General features: G+C 47.5%; 1 protein-coding gene across 4 annotated transcripts in view; it reads right to left on the reverse strand.

The window, feature by feature from the left end:
• vps13d (vacuolar protein sorting 13 homolog D) overlaps positions 1 to 16,093 on the reverse strand; it is a 62,266-nt gene that overhangs the window by 35,380 nt on the left and 10,793 nt on the right. Inside the window, exons 15-41 of one of the 4 annotated variants that reach the window (XM_014135238.2) lie at positions 15,826 to 15,980; positions 14,505 to 15,617; positions 14,263 to 14,353; positions 13,956 to 14,082; positions 13,600 to 13,780; positions 12,695 to 12,877; positions 11,015 to 11,198; positions 10,580 to 10,796; positions 10,101 to 10,272; positions 9,836 to 9,954; positions 9,454 to 9,678; positions 8,555 to 8,829; positions 8,220 to 8,353; positions 7,958 to 8,113; positions 7,508 to 7,715; positions 7,192 to 7,266; positions 6,870 to 7,073; positions 6,499 to 6,588; positions 6,201 to 6,341; positions 5,209 to 5,337; positions 4,174 to 4,248; positions 2,797 to 2,902; positions 2,499 to 2,651; positions 2,086 to 2,221; positions 1,875 to 1,922; positions 419 to 569; positions 33 to 249 (exon numbers count right to left, since the gene is read on the reverse strand). In XM_014135238.2, coding sequence (XP_013990713.1) covers positions 33 to 249; positions 419 to 569; positions 1,875 to 1,922; positions 2,086 to 2,221; positions 2,499 to 2,651; positions 2,797 to 2,902; positions 4,174 to 4,248; positions 5,209 to 5,337; positions 6,201 to 6,341; positions 6,499 to 6,588; positions 6,870 to 7,073; positions 7,192 to 7,266; positions 7,508 to 7,715; positions 7,958 to 8,113; positions 8,220 to 8,353; positions 8,555 to 8,829; positions 9,454 to 9,678; positions 9,836 to 9,954; positions 10,101 to 10,272; positions 10,580 to 10,796; positions 11,015 to 11,198; positions 12,695 to 12,877; positions 13,600 to 13,780; positions 13,956 to 14,082; positions 14,263 to 14,353; positions 14,505 to 15,617; positions 15,826 to 15,980 — 5,065 coding nt within the window. Of the gene's footprint in view, positions 1 to 32; positions 250 to 418; positions 570 to 1,874; positions 1,923 to 2,085; positions 2,222 to 2,498; positions 2,652 to 2,796; positions 2,903 to 4,173; positions 4,249 to 5,208; positions 5,338 to 6,200; positions 6,342 to 6,498; positions 6,589 to 6,869; positions 7,074 to 7,191; positions 7,267 to 7,507; positions 7,716 to 7,957; positions 8,114 to 8,219; positions 8,354 to 8,554; positions 8,830 to 9,453; positions 9,679 to 9,835; positions 9,955 to 10,100; positions 10,273 to 10,579; positions 10,797 to 11,014; positions 11,199 to 12,652; positions 12,878 to 13,599; positions 13,781 to 13,955; positions 14,083 to 14,262; positions 14,354 to 14,504; positions 15,618 to 15,825; positions 15,981 to 16,093 lie in introns of all 4 variants that reach the window. The other 3 variants (XM_014135237.2, XM_014135239.2, XM_045693110.1) reach the window with 3 other exon arrangements.

Below are 16,093 nucleotides of genomic sequence, written 5' to 3' on the forward strand. Positions count from 1 at the left end.
ACTCAGACTGTGTGTACTGAACTGGAATTTACCTGAAGCTCCGTTTGAGGTGGTCCTCAAAGTCGGCCGACTGGCACTCCCTCTTGCTGCTCTTGACCTCGCCGGGTCTCTCCACGCTGGTCCAATGGATGGGCACCTTGCAGAAGAACAGGCCCAGGCCTTTGGGCCGCGCCTGCAGCCGCCACGACGTCAGGTGGAGGGGCACCGCCAGGGCCTCACCGGGCAGGATGGGCGGCAGCACCACAGGCTCTGAACAAACAGTTTAAGATACTTATATTCCTTCTTTAACCAATAAATAGTCTAATCTTCATGTCAATTCTTTTCAGTGTTCAGTGTTTTTGTTGCATGGGAAATGGCGCCCCCTGTTGTGTATTTCCCAGTGTGAGGTGAACCATGATGTATCCTTGGGGTAACTCACTGTCTGGTGCTGAGGGGCTGTCCAGCCGCACCTCCATGGGGACTTCCAGGCGGTTCTTGACCATGAGGGCTGAACGGACTGTGATCACCTTCCGGGCACTACCCTCCATGGTGATAGAGAAGACCACGCGCACCGGTGGCAGAGCTGAGAACTACAACCACAGACACATCAGGGCCTAGCACCACAGACACATCAGAGCCTAGCACCACAGACACATCAGAGCCTAGCACCACAGACACATCAGAGCCTAGCACCACAGACACATCAGAGCCTAGCACCACAGACACATCAGAGCCTAGCACCACAGACACATCAGAGCCTAGCACCACAGACACATCAGAGCCTAGCACCACAGACACATCAGAGCCTAGCACCACAGACACATCAGAGCCTAGCACCACAGACACATCAGAGCCTAGCACCACAGACACATCAGAGCCTAGCACCACAGACACATCAGAGCCTAGCACCACAGACACATCAGAGCCTAGCACCACAGACATATCAGAGCCTAGCACCACAGACATATCAGAGCCTAGCACCACAGACATATCAGAGCCTAGCACCACAGACACATCAGAGCCTAGCACCACAGACACATCAGAGCCTAGCACCACAGACACATCAGAGCCTAGCACCACAGACATATCAGAGCCTAGCACCACAGACATATCAGAGCCTAGCACCACAGACATATCAGAGCCTAGCACCACAGACATATCAGAGCCTAGCACCACAGACATATCAGAGCCTAGCACCACAGACATATCAGAGCCTAGCACCACAGACATATCAGAGCCTAGCACCACAGACACATCAGAGCCTAGCACCACAGACACATCAGAGCCTAGCACCACAGACACATCAGAGCCTAGCACCACAGACATATCAGAGCCTAGCACCACAGACATATCAGAGCCTAGCACCACAGACACATCAGAGCCTAGCACCACAGACACATCAGAGCCTAGCACCACAGACACATCAGAGCCTAGCACCACAGACACATCAGAGCCTAGCACCACAGACACATCAGAGCCTAGCACCACAGACACATCAGAGCCTAGCACCACAGACACATCAGAGCCTAGCACCACAGACACATCAGAGCCTAGCACCACAGACACATCAGAGCCTAGCACCACAGACACATCAGAGCCTAGCACCACAGACATATCAGAGCCTAGCACCACAGACACATCAGAGCCTAGCACCACAGACACATCAGAGCCTAGCACCACAGACACATCAGAGCCTAGCACCACAGACACATCAGAGCCTAGCACCACAGACACATCAGAGCCTAGCACCACAGACACATCAGAGCCTAGCACCACAGACACATCAGAGCCTAGCACCACAGACACATCAGAGCCTAGCACCACAGACACATCCTAAAAGGGAATAAAAGGGGGAAAGTACTGGCTTATAGAAGTGTGATTGAAAGCACACCTACATAGACATGAGGGTGTATGATGTTGGTCCTGCTGACAGGGCTGCCCACCTAGAAAATGTAAAGAAATATCACAAACAATAAGCACAAAGCAGCATAACGCTAACGACATATAGGTAACATGTGAGAGCAGTTTTGGAGGAAACTATACAGCTGTAGTTTATTTAATAGCCAAGTAAGACAACCGCTCTTGACCTCTGATCTGAAGACTCACTGTGTTAGAGGGGTTGTTGCGGTCGGGGGCGGCGTAGCGGAAGAACACGCCCACTTTGTCCACGGACACGGGTTTGACCTGCTCCCAGCCCCCCACACGCACCAACAGCTGATGTAGCTTCAGCTCATGAGTGTGTCTGCAGAGAAACACAATAACCAACAGTTCAGAATACACACATCTCAGCTTGTATTGATTTTTACATTTTAATCATTTAGCAGACGCTCTTATCCGGAGGAATTATAGTCAGTGCAAGGTAGATAGTTCCCCAGATTGGCATTCATAGCTATGAATTATGAATCAGTGTGTGATCACCAGTTTAAAGTCTTATTCAATCTTGTCCTTGAACTTTTTTGTTCTTCCTTTTAGGTCTTAATCCCTATACGAACATAACGGTGACGCGTCAGAAACCGTACCGATGCCTGAGTTTCTCTCGAGCTTCAAATTCAAAGGGAATCTCCTCTCCGGGCAGCACCTCTCGCCACTGGCTGACATTGTGGGTGTCATCCGTGCCTGGGCCGTGCACGTGGGATATGGAGTCTGCACTGCCACTGTGAGACAGCGCCACCCTGTGGGCAAATGGAGCACTCTGGTTACCAACATGCAATGATTCAGGAAGGCGCAACAATAAAATGCAGAATGCCTAGGCTGCACATTTTTAAAGGTAGACTCAGCAATATGACATTATCAACGGAAAGACTCTACTCCACTGACCTTGTAGGGGTGGTGGTGAGGGTGGCGAACCACATGGTACATCCCGTGTGATTGCGCAGGGCGTAGGGTACAAACGGCTGCCTCCGCTTGGACAGCTTCACGTCGGCTATGAAGCAGGCAAGGACAGTCAGACATGAGAGGTATTCTTTACTAAGGAACGGGCCAATAACTAACTTCAAACTGTCAACCACTTTCCTCACAGTTACTTAAAAAATACATTCAATATATTAAAGAATACATTGGGCTCACTGAAATATAAAACATATTTTTCATGGAATGTTTTGGAATTTCCGTCTATTGCATTTGAAATTATATAAAACAATGACAAAAATAATGGCTTTTTAAAAATGAAATGCAGATATCCACATCAACATGCCATTCATTGGATGCTTCCAATGTTAATGCACAACATCATTAATCCATTCCAAATGTCAGCATGGATTTCCAAATGTCAGTTTTCAATCATGTGTTATACAGATGGTTCCACGGTGGTAGGCTAACAACATGACCATACCTACCACAACGATGTTCATTCAGATAAAAGATGGGAGGAGGATGCACAGATGAGATACAGCAACGGTTCACATTGACAGAGCATGCTCTGTTAAGCTTGGTTACTCAGAGGTAAATAATAATAGTAAACAATAATCACAATGGATTGGATTTGTATAGATTGACATTGAATGGGGGAGGTGAAACAACGTGAGACAGAGAGAGTACACAAAGGAAAGCGTGACACTGAGAATATGCTAACAATCTAACATGACTCTGGGACGAGACACAATGGCTCTGTTCTAACATGGGTGGGGGGCGTCACCTTCATCGGTAAATCCTACTTAAAAGTGCATCGTTAGCATCCAAGCTATTGGTTTCCTAAAATCACTGTTGGATTATGGATCAATTAAATACTATCTCTGAAGCAGCGATTATACTGACATTAGTTTAACTTTGGACAAATTTGCCAATATTGTTACAAGATAGTGAAACACTCGTGTTACACAAAACACTCTACATTTCCATTTTAGTATTTTAGCAGATGCTTTTATCCAGAGCGACTTACAGTAGAGCAAGTGTATGCATTTCCATAGTTTTATTTTATTTCGTACTGGGGTTGTGGGTTTGAGTCTGGGACTCAAACCCACAACCCTGGCATTGCAAGCGCCATGCTCTACCAATTGAGTCCCTTTGCATTAACGTTGCACTTAAGTAAGGATAGCGATGATGACCCCATGGTTTGGAGACCATAGAAATAGAATTACAAGTACCGCTTCTGACCACCGGTCCACCCATTCTACTTAATGATTCCCATTCTAGTAATTCTATTTCCTTGGTGGAGGCCAACTGCTGCCTATCTGATCTATGGTCTTTAGACTGTACCTCTGGAGAGAATCTGCTGCTCAAGGCAAGTCAAGCTGGCTGTGCTCCTAGTTCTAAGGTGGGCAAGAGGGACATCTGACAGCAGAGAAAGACAGTTACCACAAAGAGGAGAGAGACATGCAAGGGGTCAGAAGAGAGGACAAAGGTCAGGATGGGAGGATTTTTTTTTTTTACCCACCATGACCAAGTGTGTTTTATTTTATATTATGGGGTCATACCACCAATCAATAGACCTGGATCTGAGCGCAATAAAATCCTAACAGAAATCTAACTTTGACTTGAAACCTTCCCACCTAAGGCCTACAGTACAACACTGTCATAATAAGGCGATACAATTTGTCGTAAACAGTCTTTACAACTAGTTAGCATAATTTAGAAAGGATAGACTTATCTAGGCCTAGGGCGGAGGGTTCAAGTAAAGAGTTAAAATGTTTTGATAGAAACATGGAGTGAGTCTTAACTCTTAATACACCATTTGACAAGTCAAAGGAACTGTGTTCATGTTAGTGGACATACATTCCCAACACTTGTGGCAACATTTTCTTCAAACTCTCCAATTGTGCATTAACCATGCGAAGGCAGCGATTATTCAGACACGCTTCCAAAGCATCTGTGTAAAGTTTTTTGCGTTGTCAAAAAGTCCCTCTCAATCAGTGTAATCTTAATCTGCACATAATGACATGTGATACAGTAGCAAAGATATTCTGGTACTACCTAAACATTATTACAGAATAAAGTGGGAACCACACAATCAAATATTCCAACACATATTTACAGTATATTCGATAAGATTGTCGTCACTACTCACTAGTGTTTGATATGTGCTGGAGCAGTTGAGGGCCCTACTTTTTTCTACTGTGAAAATGTCTAGCCCATAACAAGTGACATGCGTATGTGTGCATACCAGTATGTGGTTTCATATGTAACTGTACAGATGTTATAGAGTATGTCAGCTGTGTGAATGATGTGTGTGTGAGTGAGTGAGTGAGTGAGTGAGTGAGAGAGAGAGAGAGAGAGAGAGTAAACAGTACTCACTCTGTCCGAAACAGGGGGGGTCCACTGAGGAACCCATCCAGGATAGGGCTGCCGAGGCCTGGGGAGGCTGCTGCTCCTCCTCCTTGCAGTAGTCAGCCAGCCAGGAGCTCTTGGTGAGGCTGTACTGCTCTGTGTGGCCAGGAGAGGGTGGTAGGAAGGTGAGGAGGACACTCAAATCCATACAAGGCCACCATTACAGACCACTCTGTCTCTGGCTTAAATACACTGAACACAAATATAAACGCTACGTGCAACAATTTAAAAGATTTTACTGAGTTAAGCTTCATATTGGAATACAGATATGCATGTTGGTCAGAACAACAAAAAAGTAGGGGTGTGAATCAGAAAACCATTCAGTATGTGGTGTGACCACCATTTGCCTCATGCAGCACGACACATCTCCTTCGCAGAGTTGATCAGGCTGTTGATAGTGGCCTGTGGAATGTTGTCCCATACAGCCATCTGCCCGGTACAGTTGAAACCGGGATTCATCACTTCTCCAGCATGCCAGTGTCCATCCAAGGTGAAGTCAGATACGACGCCAAACTGCAGTCAGGTCAAGACCCTGGTCAGACGCTGAGCACACAGATGAGATTCCCTGAGAGTTTGTGCAGAAAGTCTTCGCTGTGCATCAGCTGTCCTGGTGGCTGGTCTCAGACAATCCCGCAGGTGAAGAAGCCAGATGGGGAGGTTTTGGGCTGGTGTGGTCACACGTGGTCTGAGGCCAGTTGGACATACTGCCAAATTCTGGGATCTTTTAAGCATGGGACCAAAACTTTACATGTCGCGTTTATATTTTTGTTCAGTATATATCCAGGGCTAAAACCCTTTAGTTAAAGAAGTCAAAGACACATCCAAAAAGGCACCCTTTCACTACATAGCGCATTACTTTAGACCAGAGACCTGTGAGACCCAGTCAAAAGTAGTGCACGACGTAGGGAATAGGGTCAAATGCATCCCGTGTCGAAAATAGTGGGCAGTGCAGGTCATACCCAGGAGAACAGAGGTGATGTTGACATCCAGTCTCTGCTTGGCACGGATGCCCATCTTGAGGCGTGGTGGGTGGAGGCGCCCTGCAGCCTGCTGCTGCCAAGTCAGGAAACAGGGCCAGGGCTCGATGAAGGGCTCCCAACCTGACACACACGTAAACATGAACACAGAGATATGGATAGGAACAGAGAGAAACATACAATGGAACAGCGGTTCAGATCATTACAGGATCATTTGGCTCTGGGTTACAGCTAAACGTTGTGACTGACTGGCCCCGGACGTTCATCTCCAGCAGCTCACCTGACAGTTCTCTGTTGTAGTAGTCCCCTGACAAAGTGAAGCTGCCGTTGCCCTCCTGGGTCGAGCCGATCCGCTGCAGCACATACAGCCCTGCCACGGGAGTTAAAAGGAGAATGAGCGCTCAGATGACATTACATTGTTCCGTTATAGTATTAACACTGACTATAGTACGCACCACTAACATTATATTACACACACTATCAGTATGCACGGTATCTGAATATTAAGTAGCTCTAGAACAAGTTTTCAGAAAGGTGAATGTTCCAGCTTCTGTCTGTTGCTTTCATCCAAACTCCCAAAACACACAGTGGAAATGAGATGAAAAGGGGATTTCCTTCCACATATATGAAGGGCAAGGCGCTCAAACTGACGTGAGAGAGTGAACTCGGCCAGCGGGACATCACAGTCCAGACAGTCGTCGATGAAGCAGATACACACGCTCTCCGCCTTGACCTCCACCCCGGACAAAGGGTGCGACGAGTGGCTGGCCGAGTCCGGGTCTGCTCTGCCCCGGGCCTGACCCACCATGGTCTCTGCATTCTCCAGCAGCCATGTGGCAGCCTGGTCCAGTTGGCCTGGGAGGGGACAGACAAGGTGGTCAAGTCCATACCGTGTATGAAAAGCATGGCCACATTCCATTCCTAGTGAGAGGAGATGTGGCATTGAAGAGAATTGTAGCTAGAGCCTCCTCACCTTTGCTGTGGATCAGGGCTCGTTTGCAGTCCTCCATCCTGAAGCCTAGATCCTGTAACCGAGTCAGCTGGCCCTCTGAAGACAAAACATATCACATCATACCAGGGTTATGGTAACAAGCTGTGCTGCGTATCTTTTATTATTATACCTGAGTTATTACAGCTTGTGAGGTCAACACTCATGGGTCAGGAACAATAACAGAGCCAGTGGTAAAGATAAATAAACGCTAACATGACTATTCTAACATAATAGCTACGCAAACCCTATTCCCCAATATAAGTCAACTACACCCCTGTAGGCCTCTGAGGTGACATACCTAGCAGGGCCTCGGTCTTGTGCCTGAAGTTGTCTTTCTGGGAGCTGGAGGGGTCCTGGTTGGCTGTGGATGGTACTACAAGGGCCTGGGTGCCTTCGGCAGTGTCGCTGGGCCCGGGAGAGCCGGAGGTGGGGATGGATTTGGCGATAGCCAAGAAGAGCTGAACGTCGTTGTAAGAAAGCCGGATGTCCAAAGCAGGGAACTGGATCTGTGAGGACAACAGACCCATTGACCTTTTGCACGATCACAAAAAGTGTTCCAATCACAAAATAGTTTTTTTTTCTCCAATAAACCCGGGTTATGTTCAGTAAGTAGGCATGAAACAGTACAAAATGTGTCAAAACAGAGAATAAAAACAGGTGCTTTCAATGGATTTTCAGCAAATGTGTTCTCCCATTTGGTACCTACTGAACATTACCCCTCCATCCCCACCCCTGACTGAACCCTGACCTCCAGTAGAGGCGGGAAGTCTGCCATGTTGAAGGCGTCTAGCAGGCCAGAGCTGCTCTGGTAGGTGGGACTGCCACACAGCTCCACCTGCACGTTGACAGGGTCGATGATGGACAGGGCCGTCTCCTGCTCACTGCCAAGCCGACAGGAGAACACCTGGACATGGACAGGACGACACCAACATGACAAAACAGCCTTGTTCTGTATTGAGTTAGTAGTCCAGTGGTTTCAGGACATAGTTGTGAAAGTAGTGGTCAGTCACCTCGATGCCGGCCAGGCTACCAGAGAATGGTCTGTCCAGCAGACGGGGTTTGTAGGTGAGTACAGTAGTGCCCTTCAGAATGACGGCATTGGTGTCCAGACAAGACGAGTCCTCAACCACCACAAACTCAGTACCTTGGACAAAACATGTATTTTATGTATTATCATTATGTTTATTATTGAGATTACAGTCATTAACTAGTGGTGACAATGCAGCATAAGAAAAATCACGACTATGAGAGACAATTCAAATGATATCTGTGCTTGCCAATATCTGAATCTCTATTGTACAACAGAGACTTACGGCAGGGGAGTCTGCCTGCTGTAGCTCCTCACCTGTCACGTTGACCTTGACTTCCAGGTACCGATCCTGTATGACGGGCACAGTGGACCTCTTGGTGACCACGCCGCTCTTGACTGTCTTGGGCATAACGGCACCTGTGGTCTCTGTGTCACTGTTGCCGCTGGGCCAGCGCTGGCGAGGCGCGCCATCTGCCCCCTTCTCAGTGGGCATGCGCAGAAAGTCCCGAACCAGCTGGAGCCAATCAAAGATGAGGAAAACACGCAGGTTGTTGAGGACAATGGTGAAACAGGACGAGTCTCTGGTGGACCTGACAGGAGAGAAAGGAGAAGATAATGATTAGTAAGTGTGGGTCTGCCTGTCTGTCTGCGTCAGGCTTAAGAGCCAATTCATGCTTGATCCGAAAATGTGGTCGGAGGTGCCGCATGGATGGTGTGACGCAATCGAGGCGCCTTAGGAGGCACGCTGAGGCCAAATTGAGCTCCGTACCACATCGACGTTCCCCTCTAAAAATGTTGGAACAATGCGGAGGGCTCCGTATAGCTCCATATTGACATGATTGGTTGACGGTAGGGGAGGGTGGAAGATCCAATATAAACACAATTTAATTTCCTTGACAACTTCCTTCACAAGCGCTGTGCTGCTCCGCGAAGCGCAAGAAGTATGAATGTCCTGACTTCTGCAGAGGCCGTATCACAGTAAATGCTGTACGGCCAATGCAGACGTCGGATTGACCAAGCAGGGCTTTTAAAGGGCCATGACCGTGTCCAAAATGGCACCTTATTACCTATGTATTACCCTACGTATATATCCATTTTAGATTTGCCAATACAGGCACAGACTTTGTATTTGGCATTTCACAAGACTCTGTGCTTGGACCCGTTATTTTCTGCATACATGTTACCACTTCGAAATGTTATCCGCAGACATGTACCTGTAATGCAGCTCCAGCTGGAGTGTGGCCCGGTTGGTGCCCGTCTTGGAGGGTTGCAGGATGCAGTCGAAGACATTGTGCTTGCCCCTGGCACTGCTGCCTACGTCCATGCCAGGCCCGGTGTAACGGGTGTCATATGCCAAGAGGGAGTGAGACACCAGATTCACCGACTTGGAGCCGTTAGAGAAACTCTCAAACAACAGCTTAGACTTCATGAAATCAAACCTGCAGATAAGGAGAGGAGCGCTTCAGTGAGGAACACCGGATTTGGATTGTCCGTTTACTTCCTGAATTGAAATTGACCCAAACCAAATTGGCAAAAGTAAAAACACAGAAAACATTTGATATCTCCTCGTGCTCAAAACGAAGCGTTAATACCAACCTGGCTAGTGAGCATGGTTTCTGTCCCGTGGCGTTGGGGCTGTCCAGCAACTCCAGGCTGACGTTCATCATGTCCACCAGGACGGACAGGCTGGTGTACACATCACCACTCAACACCGTCTGGGGACACACATGGAGTCACTCAGAAGAATCCCTCTCAGAAGAACATTGTTAGTCAATTAAAAGTCTAGAATTGGCAGTCAGCCACAGTGCAGAGAGTATGTGTATGCGTACGTGTGTGTGTGTGTGTGTGTGTACACACTCACATAGTTGCTGGGGTCCTGCAGGTTGTACGGGCGGAGGAACTCCTCAACAGGCTCTCCTAGGTTGTTGTCCAGCAGGCCTCGGATCAGCTGGTAGCGCTCCAGGTCCAGGGAGCAGTGTACCGAGGACAGGCTGCCGTGGATGGACATGTCTGGTACCATATGGCTCAGCGCACTAGTCAATCAATCAATAATTCAGTCAAATCAACCAAACAATACTATCTTTTTTTGTCCCACTTGGAAAAGTCATCAGCACACAGGAACAACTATTATTAATCAATAGTTACCAGCAACATACAAACACATACAACAAAGACAGTCAGTTTAACTCATTGAGAGATCCATTACCCAGCAGACAAAAATGGCTGAAATGACTGGTTTTGCCCAGTGGGTAACAATTATGTAAACAAGAGAACAGTAGTGTTGTTGCTGAAGCAAGCCCAACAATGTCTATTAGTGACCGTCTTTCACATTAGGCTCACCTATCCAGGTTGCGCTCCACTTTAAGTTTGAGGTGGCAGCGCTCCTTGAGCAGAGATGCGGCGGTGCGGCGGACCGAGTAGGAGGGGAAGACCAGGTCTGAGTCGGGCTGCTTCCCTGCGGCGCTGTCCCACGGCTGGCAGGGCAGACGCTCCGCAGCAAAGATGTCCATCTCCTGAAGGTCCAAGGCTATGCAGTCCAGCAGACACACATGATCCTCTGGGAACACACACACACACAACATCAAGAAACTTATTCTGACTATTCATTTCAAGTATTTATTTATTGATTGAGAAGTACAACGATTCATACACATTTGCAGAGAATATATGAGTTTGAGACTGTGAAGAAGTAGAAGACTACTAATATTCATCTTCATTATTAGCGTGACATCTTCACACAACATTTAAATAACGCTTAGTGGTCACTGGGCTCACCCAGGATGAATGGTGGGTCGTCCTCGCCAGGGATCCTCCCAGCAGCGGGCTGGGCCTGGGGCCTTCCCAGGGTGAAACCAAAGGACGCGGGGGTGGAGGAGGTTTTGGGCTTCTCAGTTGACTCCTCCTCCTCCTCACTAATCGTTGCTGGTCCAGTCTGTGAATGGCTGTCCCTCACGCGATCCTTAGGAAGCAAGATGAAAGATTAGCCAAGTGATGAACTGCTTAATGAACGAACACTAACATCTGGAAGAACCATTGACATTAACGTTCTCTTATTATTTCACATCTGACAAAACCTAATTAGCATGACAACTTAGCTAATGTTCCTCTATCATAGTGTCGGAAAGAACTGCTGCAATTGCTCTTCCCAGCCTAAACAGTGAATTTGAAAAATCACTTTAAAGTGGCAATCAGCAGTTGAAACAATAACAAAGCATCCTCCCTGGCCCTGTTTCGATAAAAAGCTGAGTGATGGGGCTGGATAAATGCAAATTCATAGAGCTATGGATGCAAGGACTGACCATCCATGATATCACAATTATAGTTTTAGCCGTGGTTTGAGGCTATATAGTGTTTTTTTTTATTTTTACATTTACTTTATTTACAAACATTTACTTTATTTAAAAACGTATATTTTGGGTTCTAATGGGGTACGACAGTTGAACTAAGCTAATGACGTATTCTTCAAGACTCAATGTGTACATAGAATTACATTTATACTTTAAGTCCAAAAATGTATGTAGCATCTGCTGATTGCCCATTTAAGTAAATGACCAGGAAAACACCGAATAAATATACAAATATGTAAAAACAAATCCAAAAACACCCAGGCAATTGATTCAAGTGGTTCAGGAAAGAAAACACACAAAGACTGTTAACCCTGAAAGTCCACAGAACAACCCTCTGAGATAGAGGGCAGACGGTTCACACCTCAAACCAAGCAGCACACCAAAAACATGCCCTTGTACCTTGTAGTGGGAAGGGTCCTTGTACGAATTAGCATGCAATATCAAATTCTTCACAAAACAAAAGACAAAATGGTGATGAAACACTGTATGCTACCACAAACTCCACCTGAAGCAGTCATTACTTTTAGAGTTAAGAAAAAACTAAAGTTAGTATGAGTTAAATATACAAACTATTTCCTCATACAGTGCTAGTATCTAGTGGCCACAGTCTCATGCTCAATTGAAAACTCAGAGAGGACTGTATTCATAAAGCATTTTCCATTTGAATGTCACTAGTAAAGAGACATCAGGCTGGAGCACACAACAGAAATGCAAGTACGTATTGTACCACAAATACTGAATATACAATGTGAACATCATACCTCATTTAAAGTCTGATGGGGGATAAAGAAAAGTGGCATCAAAAAAGCAACCCTTGCTAATGAGCATTGTTACTGGAGAATGTCTGTGGTTGACTATTCTGCATCCAAACAATGATGATGACAATTTAGGATTTAGGGTTTTGCCATTTAAAACAGGTATCATATAGTCCTATAAAATGTTATAAATCACTGCATCACATTAGTCATAAGAAAACATCTAGTAATGTAAAATGCTTCATAAATACGACCATATTAGTCCAGTAGGAGGGATGTGGACGACCGGTAGACACGCTATGAGGACTCACCAGAGAGGGGAAAAAGGTATGGGCCATGGTAAGTTTCTCTACCTTGTCTCTGAGTGAGAAGGTACCATGGGTTCCAGCCGGCAGGAAAGAGTTATGGACGCGCAGCTGGCCCAGGTTGGCAACAATGAGGCGCGGCGAGCGCGAGCTCTCGGGGATGAGCAGCACGGGGGCACCCGCCTCGATGTCTAGCAGCACACGGGATGCCCGCTGAGGTCGCTCACGAACCTGTGGGGAAAGAGGCAGGGATAAGGGTGGTTGTCTTTTTTTAGCTTCTGCTAATGACATTAAGGTAGACTGGTATTTGCCTAGGATCAAATAGATAGGGGACTGAATACTACAGACTGGTCTCTGCTGACCAGGTGTAAAAGTGCTAAAGGACAATCCAAATATTCATTACATTAATTACAATTGAATCTTTAAGAAAAAAAAGTATAAATTGTTTCTTCAGATAATTTGAATCTAAAATACATGTTACAAATTGAGGCACATAAATTACAAAACTGGGACTGGGAGATTGGATGCCTCCTGGTGTGCTGGTCCAAAACAGTGCCCTGTGCCATATGTCAGTTGGGATTTAACAAGCAGGCCAGACATGGTGCTCAGTGTCCAGTCTGATCGCAACAGAGACGGCCACACTGTCTTGAGGTGACCCAAGGTCAACCTGAGGGTGACGGTAGGTGACAACTCCCTGGGCAACCCGCAGCCATCTTAGTTGGCAGGGAGTACAACGGAATACCATAACGCCAGGGTAGACGCTACAGTTCAATTAGCTATGTTTCATCGAAATGTGTATGGTCTAAGTAGCAGTGAAAGTTGACAATGTTTTCAAAATAACATCACCAAGAGGTAGCATATATAATGACAATAGTAGTGGATCGCGGACACAGCGGTGAGGAACACTACAGCTTAAAACTGAAAAGCAGAGTGGACCCGAAAGCCGTACTCACAGCCTGGCCCTCCATTGCGGCTCTCTGCCGGCCCAGGACATCCTGCAGCTGAGTAAAGTGCTGAATGAAGGCCACCACCTCGGCCTGGAAGCGCTGCGTGTGGACATACTGCACCGAGGCCATCTGCAGAGACACCTTCATGTCACACTCCCGCTCAAGCCAGGGGTCAGGATCCCCGTATCTGTAGAGACACCACCAGTCAGTGAGACGCAGTGTTAAAACAATGAGAAAATAAAGATCTATAATTTGTTTTCTTTGTCGAGGACCACCTACAGATTGTTTTATGCACCAGAGCTAGCTGTCAAGCTAACGTAGCTGTAGGGAAGTGATTCCTGTATAAAGAACATCTAGCCTACTTGTGTATGTTGAAGACAAGGGCCTCTCCGCCTCGCGTGGTGAAGCGCTCCCTGTAGACGTCACCATGTGGGGTCAGGTCACTCAGAGACAGGCTTCCAAGACTACCCTGCAATGCTATGTCGCCATCTGAAATAAAGGATATGACATCACACTGCATGAGATGCAAACTCATTGTTCTTGAACAGTGTGATACAACACACCATAATTTAAATACTTCATATGAATGTACCATGATTGATATTGTATTATATTCATACAATCCTTTTTTCAATTGCTATGATTTAACTGATTAAGTTGATTACCTACCAATCATTTCCCAGTGGGCAGACAGTTTGGAGACGCTAGCTTTAGCAAGCTCATTGGTTTTCTTGTTTAGCACAAGAGCAAGCGCATGGACCTGAGGAGGAAAACATGGTGTTAAATACATTGAGGAAATGTATTCATGCTCACCATTGTACCTATATTTATTTAGATTCCTTGTAACTCTCACTACATCACCGAAAAGCCATGTCGATGCGTCTTCAATGCTGCTGCTGTGAGTACTGTACCTTGAGATCCAGTTTAGTGTTGACCACCTCAGCAACTTCCTCCTGGGTGAGGTCTGGGTACATGTCCCCCAGCTCGTGTGGGTTCCCAGGCTGGAACAGAGGATGTCCCGGCATGGGCTGCTGGGGGAAGGCCGAGGGCACCTTGACTGCGTGGTTGTTGGCCGTGGAGCCGATCCCGAAGAAGTCCAGGATGACCACCCATGTTTGCAGCGTGATCAGCACATCCAGACAGTTGAAGTCCACATCGATGCTCCGCCCCACGCCACCGTATCGGCTCTGGAACTCTGGGTGGCGTGGGTCCACCAGCAGCAAGTTGATGTGAACAAGAGACTCGTCAAAGTCGGAGGGCGGAGGGTGGGGCGAAGGGGTATTGCGGGTGGGGGAGGGTGGTGGGGTGCTGGGGCAGGCAGGGTCCTTCTTGGGTCCGCTCTTACGGCTGGCGGCCGACGGGGTGCTGGGGTGTCTCTGGTACAGCTGGAAGACGTTCTGGGCCTCCTCCATGTGGGCGGGCAGTGAGCGGGGCATCTCAGGGTAGAGGGCGTTGGAGGCCGATGGGCACGACTGGGACAGGTATTCCTTGGGGCTGAATGTGGAGGGCTTGGGAGCACCCCTGGAAACCATTAGGTGCTTGTACTTGGACTCAGGGTTCTGCTCCAGGAGGTCCTCCATGAGGAGGGAGCGCAACGTGAGCTGGACAGACAGGCAGTTGGGGTGGTCTTTGGTGAAGTCTCCCTCCAGGTCCTGGAAGCGCAGGCTGACCAGCCCCTGGGAACCCTGGCTGAGGTCAGCACTCAGCTGCACCTGGAGCTCTGCCACCCTGAAGGTGGCCCTCACCTGGGTGAAGGACAGCGTCTGCATTGGGGGACTGTGGGATTGCAGGGGCTTGGGGGACGACAGCGAGTTGGACAGGGAGGCGTAGGAGAGGCCGATGAGCGGGGGGTCCCGGGCAAAGAGCCCACCCTGGGGATCTGGGAAGCGGTGGGGTTTGGTGGAGGAGGGGGTGGGGGGAGGCGGGGTGGGAGGCTGGCTGGGCGTTACTCTCTGGGGCTCAGTGAGGGTAAGGTTATCCAGTGTCTGTAGAACCTGCTCATACACAGGCTTGGCCAGGAACACCTGAGAGCACAAAGTCAAAACATCATCTAAAAACGAAATAGACAGTAAACATTTGCATGCATTTGCAAACCTCTACCCTCATTGCAATAGAAAGCACAACATAAAATATATTAACATTTAATTCTATTCAGGTCATTTGATTCAGTCATAGACGCAAAGAAAATGCATTTGAGATGAGCAGTAAGTCACAAAATTGAGCAAAGTATACCTGCACTGCGTTGACAAACTTGCCCTCCACCCGAAGTAACCCTGTGCTGTTATAGGGCTCGTCTGTGGTTAGAAAGGTGAACTGGGTATCCTCATCAATGGGAGGAACTTTCTCCAGGGTGAACTGAATGGTGGTGTCCTTCAGAATATGGAAGGCTGAGAGAGAGAGAAAAGTGGGAGTTATCATAACAACCCAACACTGTATTGCTGTATTACAGTAACTCTAAATATAGCAAAACAATTGAAAGGAAATGGTGGGGAAACTCTTC

Source organism: Salmo salar, chromosome ssa13 (assembly GCF_905237065.1).
Source record: "Salmo salar chromosome ssa13, Ssal_v3.1, whole genome shotgun sequence".
Taxonomy (NCBI): domain Eukaryota; kingdom Metazoa; phylum Chordata; class Actinopteri; order Salmoniformes; family Salmonidae; genus Salmo; species Salmo salar.